Source organism: Coloeus monedula, assembly GCF_965178545.1.
Source record: "Coloeus monedula genome assembly, chromosome: 3".
Lineage (NCBI taxonomy): Eukaryota > Metazoa > Chordata > Aves > Passeriformes > Corvidae > Coloeus > Coloeus monedula.
Window position 1 is genome coordinate 12,113,788 of NC_138783.1, and position 20,843 is coordinate 12,134,630.

Below are 20,843 nucleotides of genomic sequence, written 5' to 3' on the forward strand. Positions count from 1 at the left end.
TAACTTAATTCTCCTCACTATCTAGCTGAACTGAAATTGACCCTCATCAGTCTGATCAGACATCTGGGGAATGCTAAATCCAGCCTCCCTCAGACTGCACGATGGCCATTTCACAGGTAGGAGTAACAGAATCCTCCAATGGGTTGGGTGGGAAGGAACCACACTGGGTCATCAGGTCCCACCTCCCTGCTCAGGCAGGGTCATCCCAGAGCACATGGTACAGGATTGCATCCAGACACTTCTGGAATATCTCCAGTGAGGGACTCCACACCCTCTCTGGGTGATCTGTTCCAGTGCTCGGTCACTGCACAGTGAATTTCTTCCTCATGTTCAGGTGGAACTTCCTGGGTATCAGTTTCTGCCCATTGTCTCTTGTGCCATTGTTGGGCACCACTGAGCAGAGCCTGGTCCATGCTCCGACCCCTCCCTGCAGACACTGACAGACATGGATGGGGTCCCCTCTCAGTCATCTCTTCTCAAGGCTGAACAGCCCAAGCTCCCTCAGCCTTTCCACATGAGAAATGCTCCATCCCTTCATCATCTCTGTAACCTCCACTGGAGCTGCTCCAGGAGCTCCATGCCTCTCTTGTCCTGAGGAGCCCAAAACTGGACACAGCACTCCAGATGTGCCTCACCAGGGTTGAACAGAGGGGCAGGATCACTCTCTGACCTGCTGGCAATGCTCTTCCTAATGCATCCCTGGATTCCACTGGCCTCCTTGGCCACAAGGGCGCTGCTGGCTCTGAGTTTGTTCTTCACCAGGACGCTCAGGTCCTTCTCAGTGACACTTCTCTCACCTGATCTTTACCTTGGTACTGAATCAACAAGGTTTACAAACAGACTTGGACATGGAGATTAATCCATCTTCTGACAATTACAATTAGGGATTTTCTAGTGCCCACTTACTCCTAAGTCCACTTGCATACACAAGCAATGATGCTACTGACTTTTTCCCCTCCTGAAACACAAAATACACAGACAAACTCAAGACCTCATGCATTTGTGGGGGGGCTTTGGAACAGCTGGAGGATATGGAAGAAAACAATAAAAAATAATAAAAACACAAATAAAACCAACCTGTCCTATGTAACCCAGTTATCACCATACAAAGGCCAATCAATAAACCTACTCTGAAATTTGGCTTATTTCTCAGCTTCAGTTAAAAATCAAAACTAAACCTTTCTTCATGCTACTCATGCCTTCAGGTCTTTACTTAAAGAGCTGAAAGCAGAGACTTTTAACTTTTTTGTGTGTGTGCCTGTATTTTCCACTCATCCCATCCTCCCCCTGATTTTTTCAGTGCAACTCAGCAACTTTCAGCTACTCAAATGCAGCCCTGCAGAATTTTTGGCGAAGACTGAGATTTCTTGTCATGGTAGACTGATGTAGGTTTAGAAAATGCAAAGGCTGTTCTGATTTATAATGTATCACTATTACTTGCATTTCAGAATTAAACCACTTTATCAGCCTGATGCAACTTTATAAAGAAATCGTAACAAAGCACTGCAGTATTACAAATTTATTGAGTTTCATCAAAGTTATTTTTCAGCATTGAAAATTTTACACATATAAAACAACTTCAACTTCTATGCATTAAAACCAAAGTATGGGTTCTTTTCTTAATTTAAAGCAAGTGCTGTGCTTTTTTTAAACATCTCATGAACCAAATCCTTCAGTTATAAAGCTGATAAAAATAAGTGATACACCACTAGAGTTTTTTTTCTTCAACATGTGAAATTCATCTCTTTGGGAAACAATACTTTCTAAAATTGTATCATGAAAGATACAGACCTGAAAAAGGATAAACAATCATACACAAGGCATAAACGTTACACAGAGTAATTCAGACATTTTTATAAAGAGATCTGGAAAAGTACCTAAAATAGTGATATTTATTTAGTATAAAATTTCAATAATAAAATATTGCTCATAATAAATAAGAAAACACGAGTTTCATTAATACTGTTCTCCTCTTAAAGCTCTCTTGGATGTAACAGGATCTGACCTGATCAAAAGTCAAATGTTTATTTTGTCCTCTGTATGAAGGAGGCAGGTTTACAGGCTTCAGGTCATTCTTTGCTAGAAACAATTTTATTATAAACAAAACACAGAATTCATTTCAAGTCTCATGCGTAATTATGGGAAGAAAAAATCCCCAAGTGTGAATAAACCTTATTACAGTAGATTTTAATACCCAAAATATTTGCCCTTTTTGTTAAACCCAAAGTGGAATAAGACTTCCCGCAAATTATGAATACAAAGAGAAAGCTGCCCAAGTTTTCTTAAAAGCTTCTAAATATGGGTGCAGCTGTACTTAATGGTCGTCAATGCTGTTAGGGACAGTTTCTCTGGGGGGGCTGGAAGCTGTCTCCCTTCATATGGGGACGTTGGATTTCATCCCCGCTCTTCCCATCTGCAGACAGGGCAGCTTGGAGCAGTTCTTCAGCAGCTGCTCGATGGCGATGTGGCGGACGTTGAGCTCGGAGGCCAGGGAGTCCTTCTCCTGGACTTGCTGTGTCAGCTCCTCAAACACGTCTGCAACAACAGCAGCGGGTCAATGCACTCGCTCCCTGCACCGACACAGGCTTAGGGAGCAGGGACAAACAACACTAGGGAAGAGGCAGGGCATTTAAGTGGGAGCACGCACAGGAATTCTGCTTCTCCTGGGTCCAGCCCAGCTTTGTATGCATTGCAAACTGAACAGGATCGCTTAGTTTCTCGTTATGGGCAACCTGAGCCAAGGTGGATCAGTTTAGAACTCAGAACAAAGCTGACTCTGGCCTGTATCAGTCACAGTGTGGCAGCAGGAGCAGGGCAGAGATCATCCCATCATCCCCGTGCTGGGCACTGCTGAGGCCACACCTCAAATCCTGTTCATTCAATTTTGGGCCCCTCACAGCAAGGACATGGAAGTGCTGGAGCAAGTCCAGAGAAGGGCAGTGGAGCTGGGGAAGGCTCTGGAGCACAAGTGTGATGAGGAGCAGCCGAGGGGCCTCAGCCTGGAGAAGAGGAGGCTCATAGAACTTATCATTCTCTGTAAGTGCCTGACAGGAGGGTGGAGCCAGGTGGGATCAGGCTCTTCTCTCAGATAACGAGTGACAGGACAAGAGGGAACGGCCTTAGGTTGCACCAGGTAAAGTTAGATTGGATATTAGGAAATATTTCTTCATGGAAAGTGTTGCCATGCACTGAAACAGGCTCCCCAGTGACATGGTGGAGTCACCACCCATGGAGGGATTTAACAGACATGGAGATGTGGCATTTAGGAACCACTTGGTTTTGTGGGGGACTTAGCAGTGCTGGGTTAATGGTTGGACTTGATGATCTTAAGTGTCATTTTCAACCTTAAGAATTCTATGGTTCTAGTCAAATTCTTAAAGAAAATACTGTGCCAGTTTGCAGCACCAAAGCAGATTACACCATGAAAGCACCTAGAAATCTCTCTACATCATGTATTTCCATGTAAAACAAGAGACTTTAGTAAAAAACTTAACTGACAGAACAGCAATCAAAATTTCTTTTTTATAAACAGACCTTTTGTTATTACAAAGCACAACAAACACAAAACAAAGAGTATTGAAAAAGTCTCACCCTGGATTTGCTTGAGCAGTTTTTCATTAAGTTGCTTTAACTCTCCTAGAGTCATTGTAGTCACTGCAACAATAAAATCTGTTATTACTATTACCAAAGTCACATAAGCATCCCTAAGCAGACTCCTATTTTCTCAAGATTTCTCCTATTTGCATCCTAATAATCAACAGATGCATGGCAGTAAGCCAGAGACAACAGTATTTATCAGTTATTTGAGGAAAGTTTGAAAATTCTCTTCTTCATGTTGATACAGACAAGGATTTACTCCATTGGAAAGACCTCTCTTCAATGACAAAAAGGTGGAAAATCAACCCCTGAAAACAGCAGCATCCAGAATCAGAACTGCTTGGCACATTTAAATACTATACCCTCCTCTGACTGCAAAACATGATTTCCCCAGTGTAACCCCTGCGAGCACATCTGTTTAATTGTGGGCAAGGGGACAATTCTGAGGTAAGTCCTGCCCTGTTTCCCAGCCTCCAAGAACAGCTTCCTGACAGAATTTTTACCATGCGGCTCCCTGTTTTGGTTATCAAGGTTTGTGCTTTATGCACACAGGAATAACTTACAGTTTCCACTGAGTATCTCAGTGACAAATGATGAAGGACAATCCTGGTTTGATATGAAGACCAGCTTGTAAAAACAGGTTTCTTTCTGTGCTCCTGGTGAGAACTCAAAGATCCTCTGTATCATTCAAAATCCCTTCTGTATCTCAGGTTGTGTGCATTGATCATCCTCACCGAAAACACACGTTAAACCTCAACGGAGGGAGCTGTGAACGTGTTCTTCACTGCCCTTGATCAACAGCAGGGAAGCACTGGCCTGCTTCCTAAGATTCCCTGAACCCTGCACTGGACACGCATGGTGCCATGCCTGCTGCTGAGATGCCCTTGTCACCACGGTGAAAAGCAACAATCTGAACACCACAGGGGGTACAGGGCACAGGCACAAGCTTTAAGACCTTGCAAGTTCAAAATACTGTTTTTAAACTTTAGCTAAGCTGTTTCTGCTGCAGCTTAGCAAAGCTCTCACTTCATACTTGAGAAAAAACGATGGTGCAGCTTTTTTCAGCGATTTCTCTGTGCAAAAGGTTTCTACATGGCAAATTTAAAGTCCAGAGTTCTGACAAAGATGGGTTTTACCTACCCACTGGATTATTTGATTATCCTAATCCTTCCCTTTCAAACTTTTTCACAGCTGGCAGTTGTGGGATGTTAAATTGCTGACAGTACTGCCAAACCAAAGAAGCTGGCAATAGCTAAGACTTGGTACTCAAGACATAATCCCAGTTCAGAGTGAAATAGATTCACCTTTCTCCTCCATCAGCCAGGTAAAATGGTGCTCCTTCCTACCTTCAGCTATCAATACACCTGAAAAGTCCCTTCTCACATTTTAACACCCTTTAAACACTGTGAAAACCCCGACCAAATTTAATATCATAATTAACAGCTAAAAGGGACAAGATTTTTTTCCCTCTTTTATACCCAGTGGAAAGATGTTACTTCCCCTTTCTTCAGTATTTTCATTAACATTTTGACATCTGGCAGACAGGCCAAGCAGTGAATTTAAATGGTAAAATATTATTCTATCCACAGCTGAGGTAAATTCTAAAGAAATATTGGCCAAGCTATTTACAGTTCCATTAATACTTTTTTTGGTAGACAGGTATGTTGTTAAGAGTGAAAGTACTGCAGTAAGAAGGTACCTAATTCTGGCAGTCTAAGTTTTCATCTAAAATACAAGCTTTATACAATCACAGAGCCTTCAAATGAATGTCTTTTAAAGGTAAATACTGCGAAATACACGCAAAAATGCCTCAAAGCTGCATTATGTAGTCAAAACAGAAGAAAAAACCTGTTATTGTGCTCAATGCAGCTTTATGTTCCTGTCCCGAAACCAAAGACTGGAGATAAATTCCAAGTCACTAACTTCAGTTAGACCACCCCATAAACCAGGTCAAGCTTTCATAATTCCTCTGTTAACTGCTGTCCTGATTTATGTAATCCCAGTTTATGACTCCAGTGGACAGGTGGTCAAACAGTCCAGTGTATCTGTTTTGATTTATGGCTTTAAGGCTACTAATTCACTACAAATGCAACATGACACATCATGCAGCAGTTAAGTAAAATCCTTTTATAGAGAATGAGAAATGACTCAGCTTTGCAAGGACAGAGTTGTCAGTTTGTTAAAAAAAATGGGAGCCTAAAGAAGCCAATTCCAACTTTTTACAGTACCTCTTTCTCTTGACTCTTCTGACATTTGAATTTCATTATTACCTTGGTTTTCATCACTTGTTTTTCCCTGGAACAGTGTTTAACAGTTTTTAGCAGTGTTTTTGCTTTCTTTCTTGGGTCTTTTGAAATTCAGAAACCCTCTCCAACTACTTTCCTCATCTACAAAAGTAAGAGTGGACATACACCAGTTCAGGACCAAGTACTGCCTAAAAGCAGGATGGTAACAGCATGTACCTCTAGGAACCTATTTCATGCAGCCTGATTCCAGAGACACTAGAACATCCTAGATTTTTCTAAAGATTCTAGTGATCTTAAACAACAGGAAAACTAATTTTCTGTTATTTTCACTATCGTTCCAGTCATCAAAATATGGCTCAGGTCTTCTGCTACAGCCTTTAAGAGGACACGGTGGCATAAGGGGCTTCTCATTTTCTTATGCTCAACAAACACAAGGAAAAAACAAATCCAGTAAAATGCACAAGCAAAGTCTGCTACTATTAAGATTGTTCACAAGTTTGCTCTGCTATGTGACATCCAATTTCCCTTGTTGCTTAGGGCAGCTCTCTGTAAAATGTAACTCAGGGCACTGTGCAAATTCAAGAAGAGAGAGATTTGCAGGATCTGAGTAACCTCCACCTTCACAGGCAGGGCTGTACAACTTCCATGAATAAGATACTGAAATGACTTTTTTTTTTCATAAATTAGGCATGTCCTGCATCACATTGGGCTATAGCTAAGACTAGAATTCAAAAAATCCCACCAGCCAAACCACCCTATTTGCTCAGCCATGTAGCCTTTTTCCTCACAGATTTTACACTCTGGACTTCAGGATGAGCATTAAGGCCCTGTGGGGACGTGAAGGGGTCAATAGGTATTTGAAAGAATGCCCATGCTTGCTAGGCTGTGTGTAAATAGATGTATACTCACGTTCCTCCCTGCTGTGCTGAGGATGTCTCCTATGAACACTGGCAGGTGAATCATCTTCAGCTTTTTCAGCTTTCTGGACTTGGTTGCGGTTGGACCACAAAACACTGCTGCAGCAGAAGGTAGCACCAAGTCTGAAATCAGTGGATTCTCTTGGTTCCAGCAGAGTCTGTGAGCAGCTTGAGATGCCTCCAGATTTCCCATCTATCCATTTTGCAGAATATCTAGGTACTGGGGAGTCAAACTGTGGGAGTAATTTTCTATCAGTCTGATGTCTGAAGCTAAAAAGCTGGTGTTGGGATGGTTTTGAGCTTTCAGAATCAGAGTCTAAATCCTTGTTCTGTGCGTACTGTATGATCCAGTTAATTTTTTTGCTCAAGATATTTTTTACTTCTGCATAAGGACTTTTAGAGAGCTTTGATCGTGGACAGTCCTGATTGGCTATTAAGTGGAATTTTTCAAAGCAGTCTCTGTGCCCCCTTAAAGACCTTGTATGTAGAAGATCCGACTTTGGTACTCCTGTAAAGACACAATAGAAAGAAGTTCACTTACTGCTATTTTTTAAATCTTTACTCACAAGCAACCAAGAAAACAAAAACTTCAGTGATGCTTTCCTACTAACAGTCTTTTCACTGAAGGAAACAAGGGTACCTCACAGTCCAAAATTTGTGAAGTTTCCCTCAGGCTGGAGTCCTTGGCATGCAAAGCGTTTTGCACACCATAATCTCTAGTGCAGGACTTCAGCGTGTGCCTCTTGGATGGTGACAGAGATGAAGCAAATTGACAACTCCACACGCATTGCAGCACCCCTACACACAAGAGTATAAGCTGCAGAAGTAAAATAAACCCAAATGTGTATCAGCAAGTTCTATAGAACGATCCTGAAGAGCATTTTGACAGCACTCATATAAGCTCCCATCTTCTATGCACAATGTTATGAGCCATCTGCTCAAATACTGCAGGGTGCAGGCCTACCTCATTCAAGTGGTCAAATGTAACTCAGATTTCAGTCATAGTTTATTATTTTGCACGAATACAAGCCTGCAGCTTACCTAGGGAAGCAAGCTCTAATCCTGTCGATGCTTGCCAACATTAAACGGCCCTGAAATTCATTTGAGGTGTGCTGGCTTTGGCTGGGATGGAGTTAATTTTTATCACAGTCTGATATAGGGCTGTGTTTTGGATTTGTGCTGCAGTGTTTTCATTATCACTGAGCAGGGCTTACACACAGTCAAGGCCCTTTCTGCCTCTCTCACCACCCTGAGAGCGAGTGGGCGGGGGGCACACAAGGAGCTGGGAAAGGACACAGCTGGAACAGCTGATCCCAACTGACCCAAGAGATATTCCACACCATATGGCATCATGCTCAGTGTATAAAGCTGGGGGAAGAAGGTGGAGGGGAGGAATGTTTGGAGTGATGGCATTTGTCTTCCCAAGCCACCGCTATGTGTGACAGAGCCCTGCTCTCTTGGGGATGCTGAACACCTGCCCAACCATGGGAAGCAGTGAATGGATTCCTTATTTTGCTTTGCTTCTATGGGAAGCTTTTGCTCTCCCTTTGAAACTCTCTTTGTCTCAACCCACGAGCTGAGATTCTCTCCCCATCCCACTGGGGTTAAACCATGACATCACACAAGATGTTTATTCTCCTCTTTGCTCATCCTCCCTCAAAGACTGTTCAAATAGCTACAGCAGGTAACTTAAACCTCTAAGTAACTGCTAGTGATTGACAGGTTAAAAAGGAACACAATCTGTGAAGATCTACAGTTGGTGAGTGAACACAGATGGTATGAGAAATGACTATTCCAGAAAGTTAATAGTGCCCTAGTACAAAATTACTTTCTGCAACTTCAGGGGATATTTATTTTTCTTCAGATTCACCTACACAGTAGATTCAGAACCCAAGCCCAGAGTAATGAACAGTTAGCCACTTATCTCAACACCCTCTATACTACTTGGGAGGTTCCCAATACAATGAAAAACAATCCTGTCTAACAAGTTTGTCACTGAAAATAACAATAATATACCTGTGACCCACTGGTTGACAGTGCTCAATGCCAAAGTATTTAAACCAACAAACAATGTAATTGGACCTCTGAATCTAGGCAACGTGAACCAAGCTGCAGCCATCTTACCTTTTAGCTACTCAAAGTGACTAAAGTAAAAGAAAAACCATTAAATGCAACAGGTAACAAAATCTGGAAATAGAGACATTACCATACAATTAGCAGAAAGCTACATGTTACAATTCTCAGTTCCTAATTTACCTCTTAAATTCTTGTGGTAAAGGTTAATCTCCCCACCCTAAACGATTAACAAATGATACAGTGTTTTAAGTTACCGAACACCACAAAATCACACACTACTCTCAAAACTAATCTGAAAAGTAAAATTCTTAACATGAATCTGGTGAAAACAAATCCAAGCACTTCATTTTGATTATCTCCTTGCTGGTAACTGCTGTTTGAAGCTGGGGAGTTCAAACACTAAGAGTAGCCATCATAAATTGTTGATTTACCACTCTTTGGGCAGCACTGAAACTTAAGTCCATTATCTTCTGGTTGAGTTTCTGAGAGTGCACACAATTTATGGGTCAAAATGTCTAAAAAAAGTGGAAAATAAAAGAAAACAGCAGTGGAATTTATTTTGTTCTTAGCAGCAGGGGAAAAAAGGTAAAGTCATGAAAACAGACGTTCCTTCTGTTCCTGAGATAACTATCAGAAGAAACAAAACTCACATAACTAACCAGAGGCACCTTTTAAGAACAAAGTTGTGGAGTAAAGTACACTCTGTGCCCCCTTTCAGTGGGCAGTCAAGATTCCCAGTCCACTCTTCAAAATACCTTTCAACCTCTTTCAGCAAACAGATATTCACCAATTTTTCTTAAGTGCTGCATGATCTGCTGCCTACTTGCAATGCTGTTTTCCCTCTCTGTCTTTACAGAGACTTAAAAAACCCCAACAACCATTTCTAGTGAAAACAAGAAAAGACAACTCATTTGTTTTCATGACTTATCAGCACTATTTAAATAGAGCAAGCCTGCTCAACTCAAGTAGCATAATGGAAACCGTAAATCTTTAAGCCATCAACGGAAAGCAAACACTGTCAACTGAAATTATAAGGCAAATATATTCACAACACTACAAACCCTAGAAAACCAGAGTGATTTGTTCAATGTTATTTGCTTTACCCAAGTGATTCTTCAACATTCTACTTTGCTGCTGCTTGTAGTGCTTTCTTTTACTTACAGAAAACAGTCAATGGGCTGAAAAACATGTTTTGCGCAATTTTCCATACAATAATGCTCAGGAACCCACCTAACAAACACACCTGCACAGCAAGTGACAGAATACTGACAGTATCACTTTAAAGGAATTCCTTTGAGGCTCCTTCATTATTTTAAGGAGAATAAATATGACTTGTCCAGTAGGAGAGGAGCATGAGACCACACAAAACAGCCAACACGCGAACTGTTACACAAAAAAAGAACAAGTGCAGCGTGACTTTATGAAGCCCCAACTGAATTATGTCCAAGTCTTAAGCTCAAGGTTATTCAAGTCTTTCCTTCTGATGAATTTATCTTTTAAGAGTTCTGAATATTGCTAACTTCCCCATTCTAGAGGCATGCTGCGCAAAGAAATCTGTTTTATCTGAACTCAGTAATAGAGTGCCTGAAATGACCAATTATTACAGAAAAAAAACCCACATTACTTCAAGAGTTTAAGCTTTGCTATTTATATGCCACATATCGGCTGCAATGTCCCTCTTTCTGAGCTTAGGGCATGTTATTGCAAAACACTTCCAAGTACACAAGACCAGAATTTACATCCTACCCCTTCTCTTACTCCACTGAAAAAAAACAAAAGGGGTCTTGCCTAAGGAATCTTGAATAAAGTAAGGAACTGAAAATGTGCAAAACCAAACCACTTTTGTACAGAACTGCTACAGAACTGCTTCAGCTTTCACATAATTGCCTTGGATTTTTACTGTAACAAACACACACAAAACTAAAACAACCATCAATCTCTCTTTTGTCCTAAGGTGACAATTAGTACCTTCCTACGCAGAGAACATCAGCCATAACCTTCTGGAAGAGCTGAGCAGGGACACCAGCTGCTGTGCCAGCACAAACTAGCAATCACACACCAGAATTACAGCAAGTAAGGGTATGGTTCTTTGGAACAAATCCTTCTGTTGAGGGCAATACCATCAGCTTTATGAGCCAGAAAAGATGTCCATTTCTTGTCGGGAAGACTTCATACTTCACTCAGATTACTTCATATTTTTTCCTTCGTCACGACTGCAGAAAAAGCTACAATCGGGTGAGCTGGAGTGAACCAAGTGATACATAAAGATGATGCAGTTTTAGAACACACGTTACTTTATTCAACACTACACAAAGAAACGAATAAAGCACGGCAAGATTTCTGTACAAAACAAGAAGCAACAGTGTAATTTTGGTTAACAGCTATTGTGAGTTTCGGGGACTTTCACAGGGTTTCAGTTCTGTCTCCACATTTCTGTTTGCCAATATCAACGTCAATCTTTCTTACTTTTTGTCTGGTTCTTCAAGTCTGCAATCATAAACCCATCAATTTCCCTCCTCCTCCCCCCCATCAGCAGGTATGTGTACATTTGCTCCTTGTCTTACTTTCCAAGAACAGGATTGCAGACTATGTCCAAGTATGTCCTAGGCTTCATATTTATTTTTTCAGAGAAAGAAAAAAACCCTCAAAAAGCAAAAAAAAAAAGCCCACAACCACCCAGAGTAGAAAAGTTTAATCTGTAGGGGAAAAAAATCCCTCAAAATTTACTAATATCTAGAAGACCACATCTAACAAACTTAAGACAGCACAGATGCTATTAGGAAACAAGCTCATGCCAGAAATCATTCCTCAAGTGCACCTGATTCACAGGCTAATGCCAAACCTCCAAACAAATCATGAAACGGTGTAAGTGCTTACAATCCATTATTTGTTTCTGACTCTAGTAACTCATGTGTCCTATACGAAATATGAATGTATCACTTCACTCAACAATATCTTTGTATACTGACTTGAAGAACAGGACTTCCTACATAAGTGCCTAATGCTTAGGCAAAAAACACCTTAACCTGAACCCCGACTATTTCAATTTCTAAGCTATGCAAGGCAGGCAGTCAACATGACTCCTAATCCACTCCTACAAAGTGCTTTTGTAAATGCATGACCAGGGATCAGGCAGTTTAATACACGTTTTTGTAACTTCTATTTATTCATAACTGTAAAGTAGTAGAGAACAGGGAGAATATTTACCAGATAACCAGGTGTGCAATCACCTCTCAACAAATCCTACCCCATTTTAAGGCATTTGTACTTGAAAGTAAATGAGTTTCCGTCATAATAAAGTTTTTTGCTTTCTCGTTTTCTTGAGGGTAAGAAACCTACAAAGACCTTATTTCTGCCTTTGCAACTGATTCACTGAGAGCTATGTATAACTCTTCTTCATTACAAAGATACAGAACTAAATTGAAATGTTTGCTCAAGTTTATATAAAGCTGGCTAGAATAGTCTTATTTGGAGATTATAATAGTAATCAACAAGTCCTTTTCAAAATGAATGTTCTTGAATACCAAGATTATTTCACATTCCTTCACAAATGTTTGCACAGAAAAAATAAATCAGTGATCATTAGCCTACTTGTTTATCTTCAACAGTGGGTTTTTTTCATTTGTTTGTTATTCTCTTTTTAAAAAAACAACCAAACTTCTTATTTGGTCTTTCAGCTCAATCAGTTGGAAATAACTTTAAAGAAAACCTGCATTGCCTTCTTAGCAATTTCTAATGTAATGCTGGAAACTAACTAGTTTTTGAAATGGTGAATAGCAGCTGAAGTGGAAAATCCCCCCTGAATATAAGATGAACAAGAATACTTCTAGACACATGAATAGTCGATGACAAGTTTGTACTATGCCATTAGTTACATAAAACCCCTTTAAAGAATTTACAAATACTTATGGGTAAGATTTATACCTGACCATCTCTTCTGTCTCCAGTTTGAGTTGGCTGTGGAGACCTGCCTTCACAGCCAGTGAAGAAATGCTTCTCAGGCACAATTCACCTCATCTGAAATAGTGACCTCCAGAGAGATTTGTGACAGACACCTCTGCTCTTCCCCTTTAATCCTAGAGTAAGCAAGAGCCCTTGCCTGTGCCTGCCCGCTTTAAGAACCCTGGTCTTCACTGTGTGTTCTGAAATGTTCCAGTTGCTGCTCCCCTCAGCTGTCCACCTCACTGTGTAAACAGAGAAGTTCAGCCAGCTCATGGAACAGCTCCCAGACATCTGCAAGTGTCCACAAGGAACACAATGCTCAGATGAGCTCAAGTGTGGTTTACCTAGCGTGCAGGGCCAAGAGCTGCAGCACACAGAAATGCCTCACATGACATTAAACGTTCTTGTCTATTTTAAGCCACTGCTGTATAGGCTGTTTACCAAGAGTGCTGAAGGGGGGGAGGGGGAGGTCTCAGAAAAGCATATCCCAAGACCTGTTCAAAATACATGAAACAAAAGCAGTCCATGATAACCTAAGACAACAAGTTATCCACATGTCTAAATGACAAGGGTGGGGAAAACTGATATCCTTCAGCTGTACAATTCTGCCAACACTGAAAAGCAGGATCATTAGCAATGTGTATCTCCAATACATCTGCCTGACAAGACGTAAAACCAACTGCTATTTTTAAGGGTTTACATGCAATCTCATTTGAGAGTTAAATCTTATGATTTATTAGACTGGCTAGAAGAAAATGCCAGTGCCATTCATTAACTTCTAAAACCAGACACTTTGTAAAGACTAGATATTATCTTGTTCATAAATTAAAGTTCTCTCCTTGCTTTCATATGATAATGCCAGTACTTTCCATACATCAAGTGTGCACACAAATCACCTCCCACTTCATTTCTATCAGCTCATTTATATTTTAGCACAGAGCAAAGACATACTATATTAGACAGAACAGAGATCCAGCTGGCCCCTTAAATATATTTTCAAGAGTCATGTTCCGTATAAACTACTTCACTAAGAGAGTTTGCTCCTGTATCAAGCAAAGCAATGCATTCTGATGAAAACTTTACTACAGAAAATATTATGTCACATACTTTGTGAGAAAAATCAGTTAAACAGACCTAGAAGAGCGTGGAAGTCATGAGCCAGTATTTCTGTAGTCTGGATGATGCCAGGTAACGTAAATACTCAATTATCTTGTTTGCATGGGCAAACCTCCTAGATTTACACATTAAGAATGCAAAAATGTACTTATCGAACCAGACCCACAGGTTGACATTACTCAGTGGTACCCAATAAGCTTTCAGAGCAAGAAAAGCATCTCCAATCATGTTCAGACTTGAATATGTAGTTGAGCTTTAGTGGAAACTGCAGCTAATTTCACATGTCCATTCAAGTTTGCAGAAATGAGTCATACCCCTGGCCTGCAAATGCTACCTTGAAACAAGTTCTCATCTGTCTAGTCTAAAGGGCAATGATGGAAATTTTTAGCTTTTATCACCAGAATAATCTATTTTACTGTTTATCTTTTCATTAACACTGAAAAAATAAGGATGTGTAATATTCTGGAACAGAATTAAATTACACAGCAATTTCCAATTCTTTCAACTACACCTTACAACACATTTTATTGCAGTGAGATATTCTTCTGTAGGGTGTAAAAAGGAAAAAAGTGAAATTCGAGTTTACAGTTTGCAACAACTAAACCCACCCCCTCATTTTATTTTTTTTTTTATTTTAAATGAACACAGAATGAGGATATTATACAAGATTTTATAGACCTTAACAGGAAAAAAGCTATGTGGTAAGACAGACTTATTTATACCATCCTTGGTCAGCCTGGAAACTGAGATGCACTAACCTGATGCTGAAATTGCCTGAAAAGCTGAGTCTATCAGCACTTCGAAGGACCATGGAAACCTAACTATCTCAACATAAATTAGGGGAATGGATGCCCAGTACTTACACATTGTCTCTTGTATTACAAGACCTGGGATGGGAACTGTCATTTGCTATTCAGCTGCTCAGCTCTAAACAGAAATGGAAGTGAGCCAGTTTGCTTGTCAGCCAGCATTCTCCAAGATGGTACTGTAGTTGGCAGCACCAGATAAGCAAAAGAGTAAAAAATCATCTCAAACAATCAGATTTTCCACTTCTATTACTGTTTGTCTCCATTACAACCCTTGAATGTGAGGAAACGTCAGGTTTTTAAATAATTCTGCATTAAGAAATACCAGCATAAACCCAGTTAAAGACAGATACACTATGAAAAATAATGTAAAGGTAAGTCATAATTATTGCAGACTTCCAAGTTTGATGTTCGAACAAAAACATTTAAGTATTAAGATGTTGAAGCTGGGATTTCCACAGGTGTCCAGAGCATCCCAGGACACATTGCTGTGTGCAATGCCTTCCCATGGGAAGAAACCTGAACACCTCTAAGCAGCACAGGACAGGACCCTCTGGCTGCTGCTGGGTGAGGGGTGAGACATGGGATACAGAGCCACAGACTGGTTTGGATTGGGAAGGACCTTAAAGATCATCTCATTCCAACCTCCTACCCTGGGCAGGGGCACCTTCCACTAGACCAGGCTGCTCAGAGCTCCATCTTACCTGTCCTTAAAACACTTCTAGGGATGGAGCATACACAACTTGGAAATACTACAAGTGGAGCTTCAAAACACCATATTCAGGCAGAGGATTTTGTTTTGTTGATGTATACATTTACAGACAGTTTATATACATGTACACGTGTGTATTTTGGAGTGTTCATGCGTTCTCCTCACCCTCGAGGTATCACTGCAGATCTGTTGTTAGTACTGTATCTCTGCTAGCAGAGCTCAGTTAATCACTTTCTCATATTCTGATGAAATTAAAAAGAAGAACTTTGTTTCAACTAACACCCAACACGTGATTTCCTGCCTGAAGCAAAACCAGTCACGTATGAATTTAAAACATTTCCTGTTTCAATCCCCTGATTACTACTGTGACACCTACTCAGAAAAACAAACAATGCACGATCTCTGATGTTCACTTCATCTGCACAAAGCAAACAAAAGCCAACATCAAACTCCAGCAGATCCACCCTACCAGGATATTCTAAACCCCATCTAGAACTTTACAAACGCTGTCCAGAATCAGCTTCATTTCTCAAAATGCTTAGTATTTCACACGTAAATACTTTTCGTATTTTAAACTTTAAGAAGCACATTAGCATTCTGTTGTGTTAAATCACCTGACAACGATCCTTCAGACACAAAAGCTAGTTTGGCAACAGAAGTATTTATGTGTGTCTTAGTCCACTCAGCTTCCCTGCCTGTGAATCCTCTAAGTGAGCCGGATGAGCCAGTGCAACAGGAAAAAAAATACAGTCCTTTCCAGGAAAAAGGAAACATTGCTCCTACCCCTTTTAGACTGAAGACCAGAACTACTAAACTCTCCTGAGGCGCGTTGCTCTTGCCTCGTTCAAGAAAGGTTGATGACATTTAATAGGGTTAAGTTTAAACCTGCATATTGGGTTTAGTTATTCCAACGCCCATGTTCTCTTTTCGTCTCCCCTTGCTACCACTCTTTCAGACAGCTTCAGAGAAATAGATCCTATAATCCATATATATCACTCCTGAATAAATTCTGGGACAGACACCACAGCTGATCTCCCAACTGCACTCAAACCAGCAGTTTCTGTGACTTCACTGAACTTGGTAAAGAAGCATAATCACAATTTAGGTTAAGCTCATTTTATTTCACAAAAAGACTAAAAATCTACTATTAAAAATATCATGATGGAGACCTGATATCTGATAAAAGCAAAGGTTTTATGATACGGTAACTGACTTCCTTATTCAGAAATTCAACAGTTATTTAATCAAGACTGTCCACAGATTAAGCTTTCTGTATAGCAGTATCCTTTACAGAGCTATAAGAGAAACTAAATTTTTCCCCCTCAGTTATGTAACGTTACTAAGCTACAGTGCAAATATAATAAAGGTTACAAATAAACACCCCAGTGTCAGGCAAGTAAGGGCTGAGCCATGCCACAACATTAATCCAGATAGAAGTCATTATTACAGATGGGGATGGTCTCCAAGTCACCCATTTCTAATTCCTCCTCTTACTGACCCAAGCCAATCAACAACACCACCATCGAGACACAGGCAAAACTGTACAGCTGCTGAACTCACAGATGCCAGGAGATGCAAAGACTCACCATCACTAGATTACACTGTAATTAAGTGCAGCTAAGTAAATTACATTTCTGTAGTGTTTTGCTCATATACACCTGAGAAAGTCTGTTTCAAGGCGGGTTCAGCTGCATTAGTTCCCAGTGCATGGATTTGCCATGTCCAGCTTTAAGCAGTCAGATGCTGCTGGCAGGAGGGGAAACACAATTGTCCTCATCAGTTTTGTTAAAGCATTTGAACATGATGCCCTACTAAAAAAAGAAAACTGGGAAACCTACTTCCAGAATTTCATACCTAGACTTACAAACCATAAGTATTTAGGTTGGAAAAGACCTTTAAGATCATTGAGTCCAACTGCAAACCTAAGATTGCCAAGCACATCCATCTGTAATGTTCCTTTCTATCCTGACCCAGCTCCTAGTGCAAACTGCTCGGTCAGGAAAGATGGAAGAGGTGCCATACATTCCAATTAAGTCAGACAGCACTTAACACATGGAAGTTAACAGGGTGCTGCAAACAGTGGGAGTACTCAAGCATCCTGCAAGATGCTGAGCTGTGACTAATAGCCTGCCTGCTCTCCACCAGCAGCTATTTCCTGCTTCTCTGAGGGAGCAGTTCCACATGCACATCAACACCGAAAATGAGCAAGCCTGTCCTAGCTGTTGCATGAATATCTTTTTAGAAATGCCTAGTTCACTTCCTGAAATACTTAATATATATGTATGGGTTTTAATTGCTGGCAGTTTTAAATATGATGCTAAATAAAAAGACAAACTACCAGTGAGATCGACACCTATTTGTAAGTGTGGGATAACACATCTACAAGAGTTGATTCAACCTGCAGCTGATTCTGTTCAACAAGTTATAATGCATCTGAACTCCATTAAAACATAACCAGAAGGTCAGTATGAAAATATCCAGTATAACATTGTGCTTTAGTGAATTATCCAATTCATGCTGCACCCAGAGCTGCCAAAAGACTTATTTTAGATGTGTAAAAATCAGTCTTTGTCACAAAAAAATACAGGAATGTAGAGATATGTCCAAAGTAGGATGAGTGTGACCATAGGTATGGTAAAGCGCTGACTCATGCAGTAGTTAAGCTAAAAAGTCTTAAAATGGCTCTTCATAAAAAGTCACTGACACAGCCTCTGCCACCTTTAAGTTTCCCCTCCCTATGAGCAGTAACAGTACATCTTTTCAAAGTGGCACACAAAAGACAGACTATCAGAAATGGAGGCATTTTGACGCTACAATGATCAAAGATATGTATACTTTTATTATGCAAAATAAAAGATTGCAATGGCTCATATAACTTCAGGGGAGCTTTCATCACTATTCTATTCCAAATAGCCGCCTTTTAAAATTAACTGAAAATTTAGAAGATTATGCAAAGTTGTCTGCTTTGCACAGATTAAGTCTTTCCTACTATCAAGGCTATTTAGAGCCAAAAAAAAAAGCTATTCCACTTAAAACACATGATCTTTTTGTAAAGTCACAGCCATAACAAGCAGCTTTGACAAATCCACACCTTATCTGAAACAACAGCACACAGGAACCATCCAGCAATTTTTTAATGTGCTCTACCACTTTCAACACTTTCAAAACAAAACTAGATTAGTAATGTAATGGAAGTACTTAATTATCATTGTGTCAGTATGTTTTTAAAGCCTAGAGAGAGAAAAAGCCTCTCTCCATATTGAGAAGTCTAAAAGCAATAAGAAAAGTCAAACAGACTGACCAGTTGCCTTAGTTTAGACAGCTGCTCTTGAGTTTTAACAAGAAGTGCAAGTACACAGGCATGTCTCTTCTAAACAAAAGCATAAAACATGGCAATTACTACTGAAATACCAAAGCATGGTTCAGATTGAAATACACTGCCTGTACTAGCAACAAAAGTCTACTATCCGTTATCAAGATACAGGACTAATCACATAACACTGTTAAGATCTTCATATTCAATAGCCTCACAGCAACAGAAATCACTCTAGGTAGTCCTATCCACATATAATTGGCAAAGAGCACTCTATGTAAGTGGAAGAAATTACTTTGTTGCTCCAACGCCAAGCAATTTGACGTAAAAAAGGGACAAAGATAATCTACTGCTCATTCATGCATGAAGAAAAGCAACAAGATGGGTAAATTCTTCGCCAAAACAAGTTTAAAATTTTAAAAATACTATTCTGGAGGCCAAAATGGTTTTACAAGATTAGTCTTTTAAGAGATGGCCAAAATTCCTACTTTACAATTTGAAGACCTTAGGAAGCTTTAATACTGAACCTCATTTTATGATATTACACATACCAACACTTTATGAAAACAAAAAATAATTCCGAGTACTTCTAGTGAAAGCAACGTGATCTGCTTCCAAAAACCCCAAATATTACGCTTTAAAACTTGCAATTTAAGCTTGCTTTATAGACCCCTCTCTAATTATTGAGCAAACCCGCTGAATAAAGGCTGAACGTGATTCAGATCCCGAGTTCAACATCAGAGGTCTAATGCCAGGAGACAGAATAAACACCAGGGCATTTCAGAGGCTCTGGAAAGGGGGGCTCACCTTCACATCTGGAGGAGCAGCACCCACCTTTACCGGAAACGAGCTAGAAAACAAACTGATTTAAAACTTTCTACAGATACACGTTTCCAAACCTGCGACTCGATGGAAGCTTTCAGAGGAGCCGGCTCTGCGTTCAGGCCCCGGCCGGCTGGCCCAGGATGGCTCCTGCTCCCACCTTACCTTCGATGTTCAGCTCGAAACAGACGTGGCAGAAGGAGAGGGTTTCCTTCTCGGTGCCCAGCTTGCAGACGCTGCAGATGTTGTCATCGTCCAAGTCGATGCTCACGAACTGCTCTTCGTTCATAGTGCCCTGGGGAGGGGGACGGCGGCGACAAGGGACGGGAGGGTTATTCCGGGAGCCGCTCGGGCGCAGCTCCGCGCCCGCGGAGGGGGAGGGCAGGGGCGGAACGAGGGCGGGAGCGTCCCGGGAAAGTTTTCCCTTTAGAGAAACTGAGGCCAGGCCGCACAGCGGGGCCGGCACGAACCGAGACTTCCCCCTTCCCTCGCCCGGAGGCTGCCCCGTCCCATCCCGTCCTGCTCCCCCGCAACTCCATCACCACCTCCATCATCGCTGCCCGCTGCCCCCTCCCTCCCTCCGCGCGCCAGCGGCGCGGGCGCCCCGCCACCACCAGTACCGCGATATCCCCGGCTCTCCCCCATTTCCTACCCCTAATCCTACCCCGATCCCAAATCCCGACCCCGCTCACCGCCACCCGCCCCGGCCCCGCTGCGCTTTGTCCGCCCGCCCGCGCCGCCGCCGCCGGAGCTCTCGGCGCCGGGCACCGCCCGCCGCTTCCGGCCGCCACCACGGCACGGCGGGACGGGGGGTACCGCGGGGCCCGGGCGGCGCCCCGCCGCACCCGGGCGGCTGGAGTCGCCTCAGAACCGGGCGGCGAGGCGGGATGAGCGAGGAGCTCCGGTTTTCCCGGGCCTTCGAGCGGGCACAGCGGCGGTGAGCGGCCGCGCTCCCCCCGCAGCAGTTGGTCTGCCCCGCGCGGGCGGGGTGTGCGCGGGGAAGGCGGTCGCGCGGGTGGGCGCTGTGGCGGCGCTGCTGCTGGCGCGGCCGGGGCTGCCCGCGGTGCCTCACCCAGAGCGCCTTCGCACCTGGTGAGAGCAGGGATGCAGAGCAAGCCCGGCTTCTGGGGAGACTAGGTTTAGTTAGAGGTGAGGGCTAAAAAAACAAGTGTACAGTGATGGAATATCGATTCCGTTCAGGAACCGGGATTAAAACCCGGCCAGGGCTCTGCTGGCGCTCCGAAGGTGAAGCCACAACCCGTCACAGAATCACAGGTTCTGGGTACGGTGTGAAGG

The 20,843-nt window shown here is 41.9% G+C and overlaps 1 protein-coding gene across 2 annotated transcripts; it reads right to left on the reverse strand.

The window, feature by feature from the left end:
* Nucleotides 1–1,519: 1,519 nt before the first annotated feature.
* LOC309571559 (protein EURL) lies at nucleotides 1,520–20,298 on the reverse strand. Of its 2 annotated transcripts, none has more exons than XM_082279180.1 (5): nucleotides 20,240–20,298; nucleotides 19,713–19,842; nucleotides 6,753–7,268; nucleotides 3,592–3,654; nucleotides 1,520–2,535 (listed from the first exon to the last, which is right to left on the reverse strand). In XM_082279180.1, the coding sequence occupies exons 2-5, from the start codon at nucleotides 19,834–19,836 to the stop codon at nucleotides 2,375–2,377; spliced, it is 864 nt and encodes a 287-aa protein (XP_082135306.1). In that variant the 5' UTR covers nucleotides 19,837–19,842; nucleotides 20,240–20,298; the 3' UTR covers nucleotides 1,520–2,374. The 2 variants fall into 2 exon arrangements, with proteins under 2 accessions (XP_082135306.1, XP_082135307.1); XM_082279181.1 differs by lacking the exon at nucleotides 20,240–20,298 and adding an exon at nucleotides 20,200–20,216.
* Between the last annotated feature and the right edge of the window lie 545 nt (nucleotides 20,299–20,843).